This window comes from Carassius carassius, chromosome 25 (assembly GCF_963082965.1).
Source record: "Carassius carassius chromosome 25, fCarCar2.1, whole genome shotgun sequence".
Taxonomy (NCBI): Eukaryota; Metazoa; Chordata; class Actinopteri; order Cypriniformes; family Cyprinidae; genus Carassius; species Carassius carassius.
In genome coordinates this window covers 19,966,371-19,988,291 of record NC_081779.1, presented here as the reverse complement: position 1 = coordinate 19,988,291, position 21,921 = coordinate 19,966,371, and the positions used below count along the sequence as shown (strand labels likewise).

Here is a 21,921-nt window from a genome sequence, read left to right as displayed (position 1 = left end):
ACAACACAGGGAGTGTAAACGTCACAAAGCGAGGCAAGCGTTCAGTCAGCAAAGAGTGTTTTCTCTGGTCATGGGCATTAGCATACTGAAAGGACGTTTGGGAAAGGTTCCCTTGAGCACAAATACTGTACACTCCATGAATACACTGTTAAAAGATGATACTGATCAATAACATCTTTCTATTATATAATTTCATAATGAATGTAGCCCCTCAATAATACCAAATCCTGACTGTACCTAATCTTTTTGTGAACAGATATTTAGTGCATCATTAAAACAATCTGTTCTGAGTATGTAAAAAAAGAGGGTAAAATCAGCATCGTACCATTTATAGTGAAGAGAAGTGAAAAAAATAAATAAAACAAATATTAAAGTCACATGACTCAGTAGTACAGTAACAATAGGCACAGAAGCGAGTTCAGATCACAGAGCAAATATACTCTAGTCTTCATTTTTCGTAGAAATCAAAAATTCACAGTAATACATCACGCTTCTCTGAGTGTAAAAGTGCATTTTCAGATACTCCGACGGGATCCAAACAGCGCTTGTTGTAAGATCCCATGTGCTCAGGCATTAGTACCGTGTTAATGCAATTGTTCACTACAGGCTCCATCCATAGAAATGTTTTCTCCTGACCAGTGAAGGCAAGCGAACAATGTAGAAATCAGCAGTCCACCGTCCACTTCGGGTTTTCAGTAGTCCATATGACCAGCTGGGATCAACCAGCACACTTCAAATCTATCCTTTCACAGAGGTTACAGAAATCTCACTCTGTCCAGGTCAAAAAACTCAAGCAGGGAGCATTAAAACAGTCCCTTATAATCCCTGAAACGGAACGGTGCATACAAAAGAAAAACAAAAACTAAAATAGGATTTTCTGTGCTATTTACATGCCTCCAACAGTGCAACTGCAATCTGCAAATAACTAACTTTCAGTATTAACGCTCTTATTGTTCAATCGGCAACAATGAATCATGACGACTGTGACACCAGTAGTATAAATGCAAACATCCTGCAGAAAAGAAGACTCTGTGCTGAAGTTCTCAAGGTACTTTTCTCCTTGTTAGCAGGTTGTGTGTATTTCACGTCTGAAGTGTGCAGGGTCACGGGGGAATAACGAGTCGTTCTTCTAAAATGAAGTGGTAACAGTGTTACCGCGGCGAGTGCCGAGCCGCACTATCTCCCTCGGTACTGTGTCCAACTGCTCGTATGCCAGCCGCCCGTCTTCACCTGAGAACAGAAGCACACACGCATGCTCTGTAAGACACAGGAAGCCTGGAGGTGTAGTACTTAGGTGATGTTTGCAAGCATTGAGACCATGTGTAATTTACACAGCATTCAAGTTTTTAAGACCAGATAGAGCATAATCACTCATGGAGAGGATGTCATTCGTGTGACTGGATCTTTTACCAAAAGTGAGGAGGGTTTCAATGGCAATATGATGGAGCTCTTCATCGGCTGAGTCACACAGTAACACCACAGCATCAATGCTCTCCACAGCCTGAGAAGAACACCAGACAGAGAGGCTGAATGAAAAGTCTTGGAAACATTCACAGATATGATTTAATCTTCAGTTGAAGTGTTCAACTGACCTGCAGGCAGCTCAGAGCGGCACATGCAGCTCTTGATCTGTCTGCTTCTGATAAGGCTTGTGTGTAACAATCAACAGCCTGTTGAAGACAAACACACACACAGACAAGATGAACTCAAACAGCAGTACATCTATTTATGCATGTTTCTATGATTCAAATGTGCACATTTGATGCACTTGTTAACCAATTGACCAATATTCATATTTTTATGGTTTCATTTATATAATTTTATTATTTGTATCTGATTATGTAATTATAAGATATGCATCGAAGATGCATCAGTGTTTCACTGTTTCCATCATAGTTTTTATGCATGTTGGATTTATTTTTATTTGCATCTTAGAATTTCTATTCACCATTTTTATGCAATAATTTCATGGAATTGCATAAAAAACTATACAAAGTCTGGGGCCATTACGTTTTTTTATTTAACAAGGATGCATTAAATTGATAATTGACATTTATAATGCTACCAAAGGTTTCCATTTAAAAAAAAAAAAAAAAAAAAAAACTTTTCTATTCATCAATCCTGAATCCTGATAAAAAAAAAATTTGAATTCATGGTTTCCACAAAAACATTGACTAAATGATCATATTAGAATGATTTCTGAAGCATCATGTGACACTGAAGACTGGTGTAATGGCTGCTTTAAATTCAGCTTTGACATCACAGGAATAAATAATATTTTAAAATCAATTAAAAAAGAAAACTGTTATTTTCAATTGTAAAACTATTTCACAATATTATTGTTTATATTGTATTGATCAAATAAATGCAGCCTCAAAGAACACACAAGACCTTTTTCAAAAGCACAAAAAAAAGAACTAATCTTACCAACCTCAAACTTTTGAATGTTGGCTTTCTATGTAGATTCAAACCCGGCTATAGACCAATCAATTAATCAACTCCACCGTAGACAACCATGGGCTTTACAAGCCAGGTACAAGACTGACCTTTGACCTGAAGGGTTTGTGTGAGGCAGCAGAGGAGAGGAAGGCTGTAGCGGCCTTCATCGCGTCAGGATCATCAGAGGTCAACAGTGCTGCCACGGCCCAGAGGGTTTGAGGACGGGGCTGGAGACACATGACGGACACTTCATGCAGTTCCTCCACACAGCGTTCTGTATCTCCACAGCTCAGGGCTTCTGCTAGCATGACTGGTTTGGACACAAAAAATAAATATTACACTATGCTAATAATCTATAAAGCTTTAAACTCATTATTCCTTATTATTCATAAAAAGCGTCTTGCCCTCTTTGGCTAAATCCAGCAGGTGTTGCTCCATGTCTGTGATATCGTGTTCAACGGTGTAATGGTGGAACTGAAACACGGTGACGACGTCCTGTGCCAGAGATGACGGTGATGGACACAGGGATGAGGCCAGCTCGCTCCTGTCCATCATCTCATTCACCACCAGCCTGATCACTGGACACAAACGCTGATGTTACATTCCCTTCTGATGTTTCCCCTGCAGATTAATAATGTTGTTACTGTCAGTACCTGAGTCAGGAGAGTGAGGCTGAATCTGCTGCAGTGGTAAGGCAAAGCTGAAATGCATGTGTTTCAGCACTCGCTCCAGTGTAGTGTGAAACAGCCCAGCGCTGCAGTCGCACCACAGAGACATCAGCGCAGGACGCTCCACCAGCCCAGGCAGCACTGTTTAGAGAAACAAGAGAGCTCATCACACTTCAAACACAACTTTCACCGCACCTTACAAATGAATTAAGAAATATGTTTTTAGAAATATTTCTTAGATGGTATGAAATTGTATTTCACATTATAACTGCAGGTTAGTTTGGATTATAATTCCTTGGTTTCACAAGAAACTCAGAACAGATTGTGATTTTGTTCCTCATATTTTCATTTGGTGGTTTAGTTTATGCAATACCACATATACATGTCATCACATATTTGAATAAATGTTTTACTTTAAAAACATTTGAAAATTATTATTAACTACTTTTTTTATTACAGCATTATGAGTTTAGTAAACTATCTATACAGATTTTATAAAAATATTGTTTAACAAATAATAATAAAAGTTAATATTGTTATTATTATTATTATATAGTTTGTTTGTTTGTTTTTAACACCAAATGCTGTAAGGTCTTTTCCCAGATATCCTCATGCTATAATTGACTGCAAATTTACACTCACCTAAAGGATTATTAGGAACACCATACTAATACTGTGTTTGACCCCCTTTCGCCTTCAGAACTGCTTTAATTCTACGTGGCATTGATTCAACAAGGTGCTGAAAGCTTTCTTTAGAAATGTTGGCCCATATTGATAGGATAGCACCTTGCAGTTGATGGAGATTTGTGGGATGCACATCCAGGGCACGAAGCTCCAGTTCCACCACATCCCAAAGATGCTCTTTTGGGTTGAGATCTGGTGACTGTGGGGGCCATTTCAGTACAGTGAACTCATTGTTATGTTCAAGAAACCAATTTGAAATGATTCAAGCTTTGTGACATGGTGCATTATCCTGCTGTAAGTAGCCATCAGAGCATGGGTACATGGTGGTCATAAAGGGATGGACATGGTCAGAAACAATGCTCAGGTAGGCCGTGGCATTTGAACGATGCCCAATTGGCACTAAGGGGCCTAAAGCGTGCCAAGAAAACATCTCCCACACCATTACACCACCACCAGCAGCCTGCACAGTGGTAACAAGGCATGATGGATCCATGTTCTCATTCGGTTTACGCCAAATTCTGACTCTACCATCTGAATGTCTCAATATAAATCATCAGAGACTCATCAGACCAGGCAACATTTTTTCAGTCTTCAACTGTCCAATTTTGGTGAGCTCGTGCAAATTGTAGCCTCTTTTTCCTATTTGTAGTGGAGATGAGTGGTACCCGGTGGGGTCTTCTGCTGTTGTAGCCCATCCGCCTCAAGGTTGTGCGTGTTGTGGCTTCACAAATGCTTTGCTGCATACCTCGGTTGTAACGAGTGGTTATTTCAGTCAAAGTTGCTCTTCTATTAGTTGCTCTTCTATCAGCTTGAATCAGTCGGCCCATTATCCTCTGACCTCTAGCATCAACAAGGCATTTTCGCCCACAGGACTGCCGCATACTGGATGTTTTTCCCTCTTCACACCATTCTTTGTAAACCCTAGAAATGGTTGTGCGTGAAAATCCCAGTAACTGAGCAGATTGTGAAATACTCAGACCAGCCCGTCTGGCACCAACAACCATGCCACGCTCAAAATTGCTTACCGTATTTTCCGGACTATAAGTCACACTTTTTTTCATAGTTTGGCTGGTCCTGCAACTTATAGTCTGGTGCGACTTATATGTTTTTTTCCTCATCATGACATATTTTTGGCCTGATGCGACTTATACTCAGGTACGACTTATAGTCCGAAAAATACGGTAAATCACCTTTCTTTCCCATTCTGACATTCAGTTTGGAGTTCAGGAGATTGTCTTGATCAGGACCACACCCCTAAATGCATTGAAGCAACTGCCATGTGATTGGTTGATTATATAATTGCATTAATGTGAAATTGAACAGGTGTTAGTAATAATCCTTTAGGTGAGTGTATATTGTAGAGTGTTTGCAATCCAATCATTTTCCATAGTTAGGTAAACATTTGTCTGTTTTTATTGTGAAAAATTGTTATGCCATCAAGTGTCAGATTATAATCTTTGCTATTTCATTTAAAGTATGTAATATTGTTGTGGCTAAAAGAAAAAAAAAATATTTCAATAACCAAACTGATTATTACTGGCACTTGGCTAGTGTACATTTAAGACCCTGACTACTGTTATAATAATTAAGTGCTATAATAATGTTCTAGCAGAAATATATTTTGCACTAGTGTACCCATTCTGTCAGAGCAAAAATATAAACTTTAATAAAATAAATATTATGCTTAAACATCCAAAAACCTTTTAAAAAGCTTTGAAGTACATGTGATAAGTCACCGTAACATCATAATAAAATAAATATTATGCTTAAACATCCAAAAACCTTTTAAAAAGCTTTGAAGTACATGTGATAAGTCACCGTAACATCATAATTTTCCCACAAGGACTAGTTAACAAACACTTAAGGAAAACTCACCATCAGACACTAAAATGCAGCTGCCCGGTCTGTCAAGGTTTTTCTCACTGAGCTCCTCCAAAAGAAGTGTTTGAGTTGTTAGTTTGCGCAGGTAAGTCATGTGCTGTGACTGGCTTCCTCCTGAGGTCAACAACTGCATCCCATACACAGAGAAACTTCAGCATTATATATATATATATATATATATATATATATATATATATATATATATGGTCGACTGACCATGTTCGGTGTAACAAACAGATAAAACTTACACCAATGTGGAATCTGAGTAGGGGAAAATTAAGTTGTAAAGGTGGAAAAACAGAATTACCTGAACGAGATGACTGCAGTATTGTAGATGAACACTGATGGCAACGTCTAGGTTCTCGTTTCCTGTGGTGAGAGGCAACGGGCTGCCGGCCACACTGTTCCCCACACCAGTGTCCTCTGTGAGGGCTTCACTCAGGTGGCCTCTTGCTTCTGGATGTTGGCCTGACCTGTTGAACATGTAAGACACACTGTCACCACCAGAGGATGCTACATAATCACAACTACTTAGGCCATGTAGTCAAGTTCCTCAGAGAAACCTGATCGCTGAAGGGTCAAATGTCCAACACACCTGATTCTCTCTGACTCCATGTCAAAGAAGACAGCGCGTGAGAGGGCGGCAGCATCATCTCCTGTGTCATCATCATCAAAGTCAGAGGTGTTGAGGAAGTCAAAACTTTCCAGAGCACTCTCCACTGTCAAACTGAGGCTTGATGAACGGCTCCTATGGGCAGGTACCCGACACTGAGGAGAGACAACAACCTTCATTCAAGACTGAGATCAGAAGAGTCAAGTTGAAGATAAGTGTAAGGTGTTAGTTCACCACAAGTTTTTGCATTCTACTTTGCTATTTTTTCAATTGTTTTCAAAGTCTCCTGCAGAGTCTTGCACATGACAGGATGGTCTAAAAACGTAATGCTCAAAGTAAAAAAAAAAATACTTCTTTTTTTTTTTTCTATTACGCTGCCCCACGCCATTTCTTTTTAAACACAAAAAACATGTTTTGTAATAATGGCCACTAAATATGGCTTATTTTGTGGTGAATGAAGCCTTGTTGTGTATCATGCAAATCTCCGCCAATGCAAAAAAATAAGCTCCAGTGAGAAGTTATGAACATAGAAGTGCAAAGGAGAGAGCAAAACAAAACACCGGTCACAAAAAAGAAGGACAAAATGTATGGAAGCATATGGGTAGCAATATTCAATTTGGAATGTAATATGCAAAATGTCCCTTGCGTGAACAAGGCGGGGCTTGCAGAAGGTCAAGAGACTCAAGACACAAGAAGAGGATTCAAGTGAGAGAACATGGACAAGACAGTTGGTCCGTGTACGTTTTGATCATTTCGGTTTATGGCTTCAATATTTCATTCGCACTTGTGGGTGGCGCTGAAACGCTGCTTTCATCTGATTGGTCGAATCGCTCTACCTTCAACTCGGTCTTTTCATTCTTTCAGGCAGAATAAGAGTCAGTGCGAGTGAAGCACTTTAATGTCTGAAACCACCGCTCACTGTTAATTAGCATAATAGTTGAATCAGATGTAGATGGGCACATAATTCGTGCTGCTGTGACTTGCAAGTGACCCCTTTAAATTATTTCTAGGTTGTAGTATTGTATGAATATTGTCCCACTGATAAATACAGTGCAAATAGTTCGGTCTCCTTGGAAAACAGTGAAGTTGAAATAAATTTAGTTAAATTCATGAAATAAAATTAAATAGGATTTTTTTTTGGGAAGGTAAGTCTGGCCAGTTATACAGCAACACGAGTCAGACGAGTCTGAAGATCTGAGCTGAATTTGGTGAAACATTAAAGTTCTAGTCTGTGTCAATTTCTCTCATAATAAATAATAATAATAATAATGTTACCCATATTTTTCGGACTATAAGTCGCAGCTAAGTATAAGTTGCATCAGTCCAAAAATACGTCATGACGACGAGGCAAAAAACATATATAAGTCGCACTGGACTATAAGTCGCATTTATTCAGAACCAAGAACCAAGAGAGAACATTACCGTCTACAGCCGCGAGAGGGCGCTCTATGTTTTCATGGGTAGGCTACAGGAGCACTGAGCAGAATAGAGCGCCCTCTCGCGGCTGTAGACGGTAATGTTTTCTCTTCGTTCATTTTTCTTGGTTCATGTCAAATAAATTTTGATAAATAAGTCGCACCTGACTGTAAGTCGCAGGACCAACCAAACTATGAAAAGAATTGCGACTTATAGTCCGCAAAATACGGTAAATATATGTTGTCTTTCTCAAGCCCAACAAAGCAGACTAAGAGGGGAAACATAATTCAATTTAGTATGTAATAAAACGAATAGTACTAATTTATTTCAGAATTAATTTTCACAATTATTTATTAATGTCACACACACATACCTAGTGCCTTATGACTTAAAAGACGAGAGTGGTAAATGTTACAAACATATTATCATGGAACTGTTCAGTCTATTATTGATTTTTATTTCCACTTCACTTTTATCCAAAGAGACAGAACTATTTGCACTGTATTTATCAGTGGGACAATATTCATACAATACTACAACCTAAAATTAATTTGCAAGTCACAGCAGCATGAATTATGTGCCCAGCTACATCTGATTCAAATATTATGCTAATTAACAGTGAGCGGTGATTTCAGACATTACAGTGCTTCACTCGCACTGACTCTTATTCTGCCTGAAAGAATGAAAAGACCGAGCTGAAGGTGGAGCGATTCGACCAATCAGATGAAAGCAGCGTTTCAGCTCCGCCCACAAGTGCGAATGAAATATTAAAGCCATAAACCAAAATTATCAAAAAGTACATGGACCAACTGTCTTGTCCATGTTCTCTCACTTGAATCCTCTTGAGTCTCTTGACCTTCTGCAAGCCCCGCCTTGTTCACGCAGTGATTGACATTGCGGGAGGGGGCGGAGACGTGATCAGATCGGAATGCATTTTCTATGTGCACATTGAATTTTGCTACATTCATTGCAGGACATTGAATGGAAATGCAATCGTAAGTGTCTCGACTGTGAGTGTTAATGCAGTAAATACAGAATGTAATGTAAATACAGAAATGCATTGCCATTTTACATATTGCATTGTCCTTTTGTATATTACATTCCAAATTGAATATTGCTACCAATATGCTTCCATAAAAATGAGGATTTATAAAGAAAAATGTAAGCGGATTTCTATATAAGCCAAGAGGAGACCAATTTTCCTTTGCTGTAAACAAAACTTGGTTCTCGTGAGACTAGCATATTCCCACCAGAGTTTACTCTATGCCTACGTCATCCACTGGAATGCCACTCTCTCATGAGCACATGTCGAGAGTTAGCAGAAACTAGAGATGACAGTTTATTAAGTTTTAAATACAGATATTTTTCTTAAATGCATTGCTTTGGTTCAGGTATCATTTATATATAATCTAGGATTGCTTGAGGTTGAGTAAATCATGGGGTAATTTTCATTTTTGGGTGAACTATCCTTTCAAAAATTATGTTTTATGAAGTATGGATATGTGTAGAATTAATTCAATCCAAACAGATCCAAACAATCTTGTTTCTCATACGTCATATCATCATCATGTGACCTAACAGCGTCAGTTCCGTTGCTTCAATGCCATTCACAACTCTTGTGTCAATCAGATGCACACTTCAGAACAAGAAATAGAAGGTCATCCGGACTTTTGGGTTTTTGTTAAATGTGAGCCAAAATCATCACAATTAAAAGAACCAAAGACTTTAACTACTTCAGTCTGTGTGCACTGAATTTATTTAATACACGAGTTTCATAATTTGAGTTGAATTACTGAAATAAATGAACTTTTCCACGACATTCTAATTTATTGAGATGCACCTGTACAGTTTAATGAATACTGTGAATTTGGACATACTACTCTGTTCACATACTGTTTTTTGCCTACAATATAGTAGGGAAGTATTCGATTTCGGATGCATCCTTGGTCTCAAGACAAATGCTCCTGAATGCATACCACGAAAAAATGGTTTTGGATTTGGATTCAAGGTGGACCCTAGACCACCTTTTTCTAAATGTCATGCTAAGTTCATGCTAATCAAATGAACCGAGATTCATGATCAAACAAATTCAGGTCTGCTTCAAAATTTCAACAGTAACTCTTCTAATTGAAGACCACAGAGAACTCATTCACCTTAAGCAAGTCTTCGAGTCTCATGACCTCCTGCTCCAAGTCCTGCAGCTCCCCGCAGCGCTGGCCCAAGCTCTCCAGCCGCAGGAGCAGGGACTGAATGGCCTCCTCCAGGCTGCTCTCCTGGAAGGTCCTGCTGCTCTCTCCAGACCAGCTCACAGCGCCGGCCTCGGGCAGCATGTCAGAGGAGGTGAGCCTCCTCACCAGCTGTCTGGTCAGACTGCCTTCCTCCCCGTCCAGCTCCACCGGCTTCAGCTCCAGGGCTTCATCAGACACGTTGGGCTCCAGGAACACCACATCCTCAGGTCCCACCGCAGACAGCTGACTCTCGGAGCACAGCGAGAGGGCAGCCGAGCCTGTGCCGTGCCCCTGGGCCTCAGCCTGGTCCCACTCCAGGTCTGGATCGCTGGCACTGACACTTCCGCAGTCTTCCTCCACACACTCCTCCTCAACCAGCAGCTCCTCAGAGGCTGGAGCTGGTTCAGAGGGAGAGTCCGTCTCAGGGGGCGTGACGGTGATCTCGGGGTTTGACTGGATGGGGGCGGGGCTTGAGGTGGGCGTGTCAGAGAAGGTGAAGGACAGACGCTTGCATTCGGCCACACCGCAGCCTCCGTTCTCAAAGACATCGTCTGGTAAAGTGGACTGTGTGTTGGAAAGAGAAATTAAATATGGTAAATATGGCTCCCTGATGTCATTTATTCTTATCAGCACTACTATCTATATAGTTTTAGTGATCTTAAGATACAAACAATATTTTCTGTCCACATGTCCAGTAGGGCCAACAATATGATCATGCACATCTAGTCAGTAAATCGGGTTCCGTGATTACCGCTAAATCGCCATCACCTGGCATATAATAGACAGAACTGTAGATCACTGACAAGCTATGCAATATCGCGTTCATTATCGAATGCGATTAATTAAATGCACTACTGTCCAAAATCTAATATCAAAGTTTAAATAAGTGTATGTATGAATATGAGTGAGAAGAAATGCATGTGTTTATTATATGAAAAATAAGATCAAAAGCAGAAAACGCAAGCGAAGAAAAGAGCCACACAGATGTTCACTCAGAAGGGCAGGGCACACAGTGACCTGACTCACGTAGACTTCCAGACTGGACCTTGAACGAGGTCTCAGTGCAGCCAGATCGCCAAAAGAGCGACTGCGCCTGAGTTTCTCTAGGAACGTCTCTCTGAGCCTGTGCAAGAACGAGAGACGCTGGCCCTCCCACCGCTGAGGACGCCACTTCATTGCCATCGACACACACACACGTATACACAACAACCACGATGCACATGGTGCCACAGGGTGAATAATACAATTCATTAGACACAACAGCACAGACTAAACATGAACATTCACACACACGATGCAAGTACTTTCATATTCAAACACAAATATATTCAGTATATTCATATAAACACAAAATAATAAACACTGATCCCAGAACAGCTAGCCAGAATCAGTAGTGTAATATTTAGTTAATGATTCAGCTGTTGAAATGTGACAGTGTGATCTAACACCTGATTTCAAAACCTCAATATCCTCTATGACACCCTAATGAAAAACACTTGCGCTTTACAGTATTGAATGTGCACTTCAAATATGATATTTATACTATTAAAACTTCCATGACTATGTTTAACTATACTTTTAAAAAGTGCCCTCTGTAATACTGTTAAGTAAAACGTTTCACCATAAGTTTCTATTAAAATGACATCGAAGTATATTAATTTATCCTAAACGCTTGTCAGTACATCAACAGCACACTTTAAAGATGACATGTTATAGGCAATTATGAAATTTCATATAAAGTTGCATTTATGTAATATAAACTGAATCTATAATACATTTTTATTTAATTTAAAACATGCAATTAAGTGTCTGAAAACAATTAGTTCATACTTAAATATTTTACTTCTATGTACTCATTTAAAAGTATGCTAAAGTGCACTTAAATTAGAGTGTGTAATGATGCAGCTGTGAATCAAGGTTATGGGTTTAGCATGGTGATAGAAGCAGGACTTTAAACAGAACTGAGAGGATTTTTCAGAAGTGCACTCACAAAGAAAGAGGTGTCCTGGAAAGTGGGCGTCTCGGGTGTGCCTTGGCTGTACACTGAAACACGTCTCTGAAGGGCGGTGGCTTTACTCACGTTTCCTGACGACAGTGTCAGATCCTCCACATCAAACGGACTGCAAGACAGACACACATTCATGTACAGCAATCTAACATCATACAAAAGTATTTAATGAAAGAAAACACAAAAATTATAGAAATTCAAAAGCATGATTTACTGTATAAGCTACGGAAGAGGATTAGGGCCAAGCAATAATAAAAGATAAAACTATCTCGAGATTAAAGACATTATAATGCAAGATTAAACTGGTTAAATTTCAAGAAAGAGACGAAATTAAATGTTGAGAATAAACTCATTAAATTACGAGAAAAAAGTAAATAAAATACTAAGAATATACATTCATGTCATGTTCAATTGATCTCGTTGGACAGTTTTAATCAAGTTAGGTTGTAGAAAGCAATGCCCTTAGATGAAGCGTATGCTGTATCACATCGGATGCTATTTACACTTAGTGAAAATAGTAATATTTACACTAAGTGTAAATAGTGATTCTATTTACGCTATGTAAAAGTAATGGATCTCTGCAATAAGTGTTAATAGTAATTAGATGCTATTCATATTTATAAACAGTGACAGATACTATTTCCACCTCAATATTGTTGTACATTAACAGGATGCAATAATAACAGAGTGTAAATTATTTTCTTTATTAAAATTATTAAATAGACGCTGCCTTATTGGTACACAACAAAGGCCTCCCTATAGCCTACTCGTTAGGAAATAGATTTTTTCACTTTTCCGATGTGATATGTGATGAAAAAAGAAAGTTTGGCAAAAGGCGGATTTGAACCCTGATCGACCGAATATGCTCCATCCAAGAGCATTGCTCTCTATGAACTATGACCTGCGCCACTGCAGACGCGGTTTGAACGAGACGACAAGAGTGTGTTTATTCTCAATATTTTATTTCGGCTTTTTTTCTTTCAAAATGTAAAAAAAAAAAAAAAAAATCTTGAAACACTCATAATAATCATTCTCATAATTTCATTCTCACTATTTCAGTTCGACTTTTTTTCTACAAAATGTTTTTTTTTTTTTTTTCGAAACACGACTTTATTCTCAAAATTGTATTTCGACATTTTTCTTGAAATTTAATGAGGTTAATCTTTTATTATAATTACTTTAATCTTGAGATGGTTTCATTGTTTTATTATTGCTTGGCCCTAATCCTCTTCCGTAATAAACCCATTAACGGCAGAAGTAATTCAGTGTGACTTCCTTGACTGTCCTGAAGAGGGCGGTGTACATCTTCACTTTCAATTGCTGTGACTAAATTCACAGAAACACCACACTTCTTATCTTGTTTTATTAGATAACGTCACTTACAACCAGGTGACCTCCAGGTTAAGTTTAATGGTTCCCAGGTCGTTGACGTCTACAGCTACCACCTGAGGCATAGCGGTGAACAGGTCCTTGGTTTCACAGATCACACTACCCACTAAGATGTGAGTGGCCAACCCCTTTAACTCTGTCACCTAGTAGAATAAAGGTAAGAATGGAGAAATGTAAATTCAGAAATGTTTAATTCAATATAAATGCATAGCTTTCTTCATAAGAATATGTTTTTCTTGCATTCATCAAGGTTGTAACCAAATATTTAAGATTGAGGGGATGAAATTTTTTTTTAGGAATCAATGTTGATCAATGATGAGGAGTCATGGCTTTTCAAGTGTCTTTGGTGGTTACAGCCCAGTCTGCCATTGTCAGAATTAGTCACACTGTTACACTGGGTCTCTTTCATGGACAACTGTGTGGACTGGAGCCCACCTTGATGTTGATGAGGTCTGTAATGAGGGGCATGAAGATCATCTCCTCTCCGTCCCAACTCTGCTTGGAGTTCGTTTCGATCTTCCCCTTCAGTTTCCACCGCTGTCGGCCGTATCTCATGAAAATCTGCCAGAAAAACAAAGAAAGAGGCAAAAAGGATAAAGAAAAAGCTCCCAACACAAGTTCATATAACTGTTAATAGAGCAGTAAAGCAATGGGAGTTTTCAGTGTTTAGTTTTATATAGCCTTACAAAATCTAATTGGGTTTTGTGGGTCTATGTACTTGTGGATCAGAAGAGAAAACGCTGCTAGGACAGCGGTGATTGTGAATCAACTAGATGTACTTGGCAGCACAGCGTGCAATTAATATAAGCATTAGGTAATTTGATTGAAGACAGATGCATCTGGCTTTATTATAGAACAAAATGCATGAAACTCAGTGTGTTCTGAAAGCGCTGAATTGTTTTGGTTTTTAAAACAACTCACCTCGTACTGATCACCGGGACAAAGCCTGGCAAAACCAGCCAATCCTGAGACAAGAAGCAAAGGAGTTGAAAAGTTTGTTATTGAAATGCAACAAAAGTTTTATAGATTTTTTCAAGATTTTGGTGCAAAAATTCTGTACCTTTCATTTTGATATGAAACTCCCCCAACAAGTTCTCCAGTTCAGTCTCAAAAGTGTTCATGTTCTGAGGAGACGGGAACACATGGTAATATGAATGACAGGTGAAATGTGAAATTAAATCGGCCATAAACATTTCTTACTGGAATTATTTTTACTAAACTTATCTGCATTATTGTTATTTAATAAATAAAAAAGGTATATCTATTTTCATATTTAATAATAAAATATATTTATTATTATTCATATATTTATAATTATCATTATAAAGGATATATTTATTATAATAATGTCATTATCGTGGGCTGTTTGTTTGCATATGTTATATTTTTCACTTCACTTTCACTTTATAATTCTAATTATAGTAAATAAATATAACCGTAGCAAAAGTTTAAAGACAAATCAAGCTTTTAGTTGTTTATAACAATTAATTAACAATTAAACTCCGCACACCATCTATGCTAAAAAAAATCTAAATATTTATTTATTAACGAAGTTTCAGTCGCATGACTTTCATCATAAAAAATAAAATTGTTTTGAAATATTCCTGATGAAGGTCATGCGATATTTTGATATTTTTTGCATAGATGGTGTGCGGGATTTGTTTTTGCTTTGTAGTTGTTTACAAAAATAAATATTTAATATACCGTAATTACTCAAATAAAAGCCGGGGCCTTTATTTACCTGAACTGCAGAAGGTAACATGCTTTTATTTGAAGCAGGCTTTTATTAGAGGCAGGCCTTTATTTCTAATTCCATCTGTTTGATAAGTAATTGTTTTATATAACCCATTTTAAATTAAGCGTTCCAGTGGACAGAGATCATAACATTAGCACAGAATCAGTTCAGAATCAATCACCAAAAGAATCAGTTCGGTTCAGACGCTCTGTGTGTCAGTCTGCTTCACACTGAATCATGCATGCGCAGTATAATCAGCTCATCGGTTCTCGAATCGGACGCGTCCGACAGAAACGGTTCTCAGTTCAGTGTACTGGTGATCTGAAAACCGATGCAACCGGTTCTTGACTCGAGAACGAGAAACGCTCCAGCAGTGGGCGTGTAGTTCGTTATCTGGCTCTGCTGCACAAATTTTCGCCCGGCCTTTATTTTAGACCGGCCTTTATTTGTCCGTATTGACCATGCCCCCGGCCACTATAAGAGACCCGGCGTTTATTTGATTACCGGTTTTTATTTGAGAAATTACGGTACATTACCATTTACCGCTTTTACCAGTTGTTTTTGAAAGAAGTCTTTAATGCTCACCAAGGCTGCATTTATTTGATCAAAATACAGTAAAAACAATACAATTCTGAAATATTATTCACAATTTAATTTTATTCATATTAATAATGTTGAAAAGAGGTGTGCTGTTTTATGTTTTTGTGGAAAGTGCTACTTTTATTCAGGATATGTCTTACGTAAATGCCCTCTCAGAAACAGGTGAACCTAAAACGAGCCTGATTACACAGACCAATTAGTCTATTAGTCATTCGGACAATTCATACTCTAGTTGATATACGTACATAGTGTGAAAAAAAATGGCCAGCTGGTCAGACAAACAAACATTAATAATGCACCTCTGTATACTCTTTGTATCTGCGGTTGACCTCCGCCAGGCTCTCACGTGTGCCTTTAGTGGAGGGTGAAGCAGTGAAGGCCTGTTTCATCTTACTGGCGCCGTCACGCAACCTTCTCTGAATACAAAAGCCCTCGTACAGCTCATCGACCTGTAAAAACACACACACAGCATTGGTGCACAGGCTTATTTTACACAAAAGCAGCACTGCACACGCTCACGCATGTTAATGCTCACTAAAGATTGCATAAACGCTAGCTTTGATGTCTAAAGTGGTAGCATACATCATTACAGAGCCCTGGGGGTCCCCATTCAGCAGAGAAACATGGCTTTAAAAATCTACTGTAGCGTTCTGTCAGCACAATAGAGCGGCGTACTGTACCGAATGCTGAAAAATTAATTTGGACACTTCAAAAGCAAACATAAAATGATGCAGCTCAACAGCCCTCGGGACAATAGTAAACCATACTTCTGTGACAGACGAGCAGCTCGGAGCCACGGCCTTTATCATGGAAATGCACATTTAGCACATTCACAACTTGGTGAACACTAGCCGGCTCAAATTAGCTATGCTAATCCTACCAGCGCTGAAGAGAGTGTGATTGAGGGGGATGGAGAGATAGCAAGATGGGCAAACGAGGATGCAGAGATGGACCGCGAGTGACAGAAACAAGTGAGCCGAAAGGGCCAGCAAGAACAGAAAATCATGGGGGAGAGGAAATAGAGCAGGCAGGAAGTGGGATGGACACTGCAGCTAAATGAGATCCCGCAGTGACTTCCTGTGATACAGTGTTTCCTGTATCGCGGCTGAATCTGTAGTGTCAAAATTATACATACATGCGTTAATGTGTTCATTTATGCTATTAATTCTTTTTTTAAAGCTGTTAAAGCTTTTATTCAACTTGAAATTAAAACGGTTTCCTTTAGACCTGACTTGAACTGATCATTGCTAACGTAATGCATCTTGCTGAATAAAAGTATTACTTTATTCAATAAAAAATGTACCTCTCAGGAATCAGCTCAGAGGACTCGCTCGCTCACTAAATGGCTTTAATATTAATGTCTGACTCAACACAAGCAGAGAACAGTTATTGTTACTGAGAGCAATGTTTAAAATGGGTACATTTAAGTAAGTAAGATTATTGAAACTTAAATCAGTTTATACCAAGTACAAGTTCATAGTGCAGAATGATCTTCAGAGATTTGTTATAATGGTATTTTAATCCAAAACAATTTTATGTTGAAAAAAAAAAAGTTAATTGTTAATGTTTATCAAAATGTTGGAAGCATTTTCAAGTTTTGATTTCAAGTTTGGAAATACAAAATCTTGTAGGAAACCCCGCTGTGATGCCAACGGAGCGCCGCTCTGCGAGGAAGTCTGTACAAAGACTTCCTTCACAACGTACAGATTCGCCTCTCACAGAAGAAAACAAAACATGTCAGGATACTAAATCAAAAGGAAATATTCAAACACATGCAGCAAAGGGACGTGAAATATTGATGCAGGGCTTTTTGAAGTCTCTCATTGAGGGGAAAGTGTGAGAAAAAGGACAATCCAACCCAATTAGTGTGTGTGTGTGTGGTGGGGTATATTAACTGTGTGTATGATGCATGTGCATGCGATGATGTGAGGGGGTTGTTCATGATAAACGACATACATTACACAAATTGTTAGCTGTGTGCATGTGGTGGTAGAGTGTCTGGACACTGGTCCTGTGGGTTTCATTACACTGGAAGGAAAGACCCCACCCAAGTCTGGAGAACTGCACCGTGTACCACACACATACACATGTGTACTGTGCAGCTGCCTGTTCATTTGGCTTCATAAAACCCCCTGTCTGACTCCTCTCATCTGCCACAGCAGCATGGGAAATGAATCACCATAACCGCCCCCAGTCCGGTACATTCTTACTGTCGGGTGGGGTCTGATGGGTGAATTTTTATGAGCTGCATTTTGACAATAAATAAGCCTTTGGAAAAACACTGTTTTTCTTAACTGTAACTATCAGCTCAGTGTCTAATTTAAATGAATTTTAGATACAAGGAAGGCATTCTGTAAACCAGGCGTCGTTCACTTGCAGAACGCAAGCTTCTAGTAGCCGCATAAGTCTAAACTAACAAGTTTAGGTATATTGGTGCAGAGTACATCAGAGAACATCAGCACTTTGAATTTGATTCATGTGGTTATTGGCAGCCAGTGCAAACTGATGAAGAGAGGTGTGATGTGGGCTTTCTTCTTTCTTCCCCTTTTGTGTCTCAAAGATGAATGATAGTCTTATGGGTTTGGAACAACATGAGGGTGAGTAACTGACAACAGAACTTTGAACTAACCCTTATTATTCACTAAAAACATTTCCTTCATCAAAACTCACTGGCACCTCTGAATATTCAATCATGCCGCAAAGCAACTGATCATTTGACAACATATGAACCAGAACCAATCATTATTGTGGCAGTGAGTGCAATTGTGAATGAGATTTGAGGGCTCATGTGTTATGTTATCTGCAGGATGCTCACACAAATGTCATCCGACCTATTCTCAACAGCTTCCCAAATTTACTAAAGGTATCCACGGAATGAGGAGTGACTCGTGACTAACAGGATGGTGTGCGGCTCAGGTCAGCTGTGCTTGTTAGCAGAGGGTTTGGCAGAGCTTTGTGTTTGTTTCATATGGAGACAGCAGAAAAGAAGCATTGAGCCAGACTGATATTGTCTCAGTTAAATATTCATGTCCACTCAAAGACCGCTTTCTATCTCATTTGGTGTGCTCACAGCATTTGTTCACAGAGGCAATGCCCGTGGCGACACAGACAGACAGACAGCCCCGCGGTGACTGCCGCAGTATGACCACTTCCTCTGAGCACACGTCTGAACAGTCCTCAAGATACAGTATCCTCAAACAGCATTTGGACACTTACACCGCACTTAAAATAAAAAGGTCAATGACAAATAAGAGTGTCCACAACAAAGAGAAGGCAGCTTTTAACAGTTTTTAAAATATTCCAAGTTCTTAGAAAAGAACTCTTCGTATTCATGTTGGTTTCAAAAAATGTTTTTTTTAAACTTTTATACCGTTTTCAAAAAGTGAGCATACACATCTTAATCCATCTTAATCCATTTCTCTCGAAATGGGCCTACTTTTCGCTCACTTCATTTGGCTTGCTCAGCTAAATATGTTGTGGTTGCGTGTGTCAACGCGCCCTGTGAGTTCACACACACACACACACACGCAGGTCGTTTTCTCCTTCTTTCCAAAGCACTTGGGCAGTTGCGCTCCTGAGTGCAGTGTTTCACCCCGAAGGAAGCTGATTGAGTTGGTTCTTTTCACGTGAGCTGGTGCGCTTGCGTCATTCTGAAAAGCTGAGATCTTTTTAACTAGATGCGGTGCAGACGAGCCTGGAAAAAACAAGTGTGTTGCGAGCGCGTCTCTTCCAGTACTCTTCCAGTATTTGAAATAATGAACTTGAGCACAAAAAAAGACGTGATATGTGAACGGCCTCCTCGTCGGTCAAAAGGTTTACTTTCGGTTAACGGTTAAGCGGTCAATATGAGCATCCCTAACTGGCATATAAACATAATATAACATACAAAATTTACGAATTTTAAGCCACACGAAGTCAACATGTTGGTATTTCTTGCTCTGAATCTGCCATAAAATAAAATAAAAGTTTATTGATCTTTGAAAAGGTGTACCTGCGTTATTGTGCCATTATCATTATATTAGTTGAAACTGGTCTTAGAACGACAATATTATCGTTTATCGTGATAATTTCTTGAATAATTTATCGTCCAGCAAAATTTGTTATCGTGACAGCCCTAATTATGAATTCACATATTTAGATGTAATTAAGTCCTAATTAAGTGGGATAAAAAGCACTAAAGTTCAGCTTATTGAATTGAATTTAAATTAACATTCAATTATGTGTCTAAATAAAAAAACATTCACACTTCAGATTATTATTTTAAAGTACATTATTTCCATAATAAGTACTCTTTTTAGGTTACATAATATAATATGATATAATATAATATAATATGATATAATATGATATAATATGATATAATATGATATAATATGATATAATATAATATAATATGATATAATATAATATAATATAATATAATATAATATAATATAATATAATATAATATAATATAATATAATATAATATAATATAATATAATATAATATAATATAATGTGTGAGTGTATTAGTGGTGTGGTGTGTAGAAGTGTGTTGGTGTGGAAGATGATGCATCTGGGGCAAACTGAGTGACACAGCCAGATATGCATTTCAGCAAACAGTCATTGATCTATTTGAGCATGACTTCTTTTTGGTTGACACAAGAGGTCTAAGGCGTGACTCAACTCAGCCATGCATGCGTGTGAGCAGCTGTTTGTCAGCCCTCTGTCTGTCCATCGTAAATACAGGTTTTGGGATTAGACCTACTGAGTCAAATAACAAGCCAAGAATACACAGCTGGTCAACACACACCACAAAAACAACAGAAGGAACAAGACCAACAGTGCACACATACATGGCACATTAATATGTATCACTGTACAATGAGGACTTTTTACATGGACGAAGTGGGGAAAATCCTCTTAATTTACGGGGGGTGCCAGACTGACTAAACAGAGATTAAACCTACAATAATTCACCCACATCAAACATCTTTAAGGTCCAAAGACAGATTATAAACTGCAAGCTGAGGCCTTTTGAAACTTCCTGTTCATGTTGCCTAACTTCCTATGGGCAAGCAGAACAGCTAGGGAAGATATAAAGTTGATTTTTAAAAACACAAACCTCTGCTGAGAGCCTGTGGCTGAGTTATCTATACTTTCTGTGAGAGACACATAAAATGATTATATAATTATAGACATTTGTTTTCCCACAGCCATGGCTGGACTCTTTACTCACAGCTCTCGCAGATCAATGTGCTGGACATTATGTACTGATGTTTTTCAACAGAGGCTATGGAACTAAAAGAGTCACAGACACTGGCTGCTTTAAAGCTGGAAAACTCAGACTATTAGGAATTACCTTCTTGGTGACGATTGCTGTGCTCTAGCATGCTAACAGACTAACAGTAATTGTTGATTGTCAACACGTTTAAATACTCTTTTAGAAACTGGGCATCTGAATTCATCCAGCCCTGCTCCTGTAACAAATCCTCCTTCTCCAACAATAAACACATCAAGACTTTTTCTGCCAGACCTTAAATTAATGTGGATAGCAACAAGGCCTGGATAATTTGATCTTTTGTAAAAAAAATTCAATGAGATATTGAAAGTTCATTCTAAATCTTACAAACCGTTTATTAAATAAAATAATAATAACAATGTTATTTAATATTACTTGATGCTGCTGTGCATATTTCCAGTATCCTATTGAAGAAAAGTCCATGTGAATTTTTCAAAAGATTCAGTCTAATTTGTTTAAATGGTTTAGTAGTCAACTCAAAAGAACCGGTTCAAAAGAATGATTTCTGAATTAACCTGACATCACTATTATGTTGGCAAATCTGAGCAAATGTTGAGATCTCTTCTGAAGCTTTAGCGAAGATACATATGAGATTATTAAGGTCTTAACCTCATGAGAAAATTCTGTGAAGTAGGAGTCCAGTTGCTCTACATTTATTCGGCCTGAGAGAGAAATATTTGAGGTATTAAAGAGAACTCATCTGAGATCCATGCGATCTAAATAGCTTTCCCTTTTCGTTTCACCACAATCATAAAGAAAATGCATTTCCCTCCTATTTAGACATGCACACGCTCATTAACACCCTGGACTGAACCATCAGAGGTTTGTCCATCACTCAGGGGAATTGCTTTGACCTAGATCCACTGGCAACCATAAACAGCTTACAACACAGGAGGAAACAAAACACTTCTGCAAGTCACACTCAAAATCTTCTTTATAAGGGCCAAAACAAAAAAATCATTTTGAGATCTGTACCAC

The 21,921-nt window shown here is 38.5% G+C and overlaps 1 protein-coding gene across 2 annotated transcripts in view; it reads right to left on the bottom strand.

Annotated features, from left to right (window-relative positions):
* Positions 1–308: 308 nt before the first annotated feature.
* Positions 309–21,921, bottom strand: part of LOC132104369 (rho family-interacting cell polarization regulator 2) — a 60,940-nt gene continuing 39,327 nt past the window's right edge. Inside the window, exons 7-23 of one of the 2 annotated variants that reach the window (XM_059509801.1) lie at positions 15,961–16,110; positions 14,387–14,450; positions 14,248–14,291; positions 13,762–13,887; positions 13,321–13,469; positions 11,920–12,049; positions 10,956–11,099; positions 9,855–10,493; positions 6,268–6,440; positions 5,980–6,145; positions 5,667–5,799; positions 3,093–3,248; positions 2,844–3,017; positions 2,547–2,749; positions 1,593–1,670; positions 1,411–1,501; positions 309–1,230 (exon numbers count right to left, since the gene is read on the bottom strand). In XM_059509801.1, the coding sequence (XP_059365784.1) occupies positions 1,130–1,230; positions 1,411–1,501; positions 1,593–1,670; positions 2,547–2,749; positions 2,844–3,017; positions 3,093–3,248; positions 5,667–5,799; positions 5,980–6,145; positions 6,268–6,440; positions 9,855–10,493; positions 10,956–11,099; positions 11,920–12,049; positions 13,321–13,469; positions 13,762–13,887; positions 14,248–14,291; positions 14,387–14,450; positions 15,961–16,110 (2,721 nt within the window). In that variant the 3' untranslated portion in view covers positions 309–1,129. Of the gene's footprint in view, positions 1,231–1,410; positions 1,502–1,592; positions 1,671–2,546; positions 3,018–3,092; positions 3,249–5,666; positions 5,800–5,979; positions 6,146–6,267; positions 6,441–9,854; positions 10,494–10,955; positions 11,100–11,919; positions 12,050–13,320; positions 13,470–13,761; positions 13,888–14,247; positions 14,292–14,386; positions 14,451–15,960; positions 16,111–21,921 lie in introns of those variants that run through there. The other variant, XM_059509800.1, reaches the window with a different exon arrangement.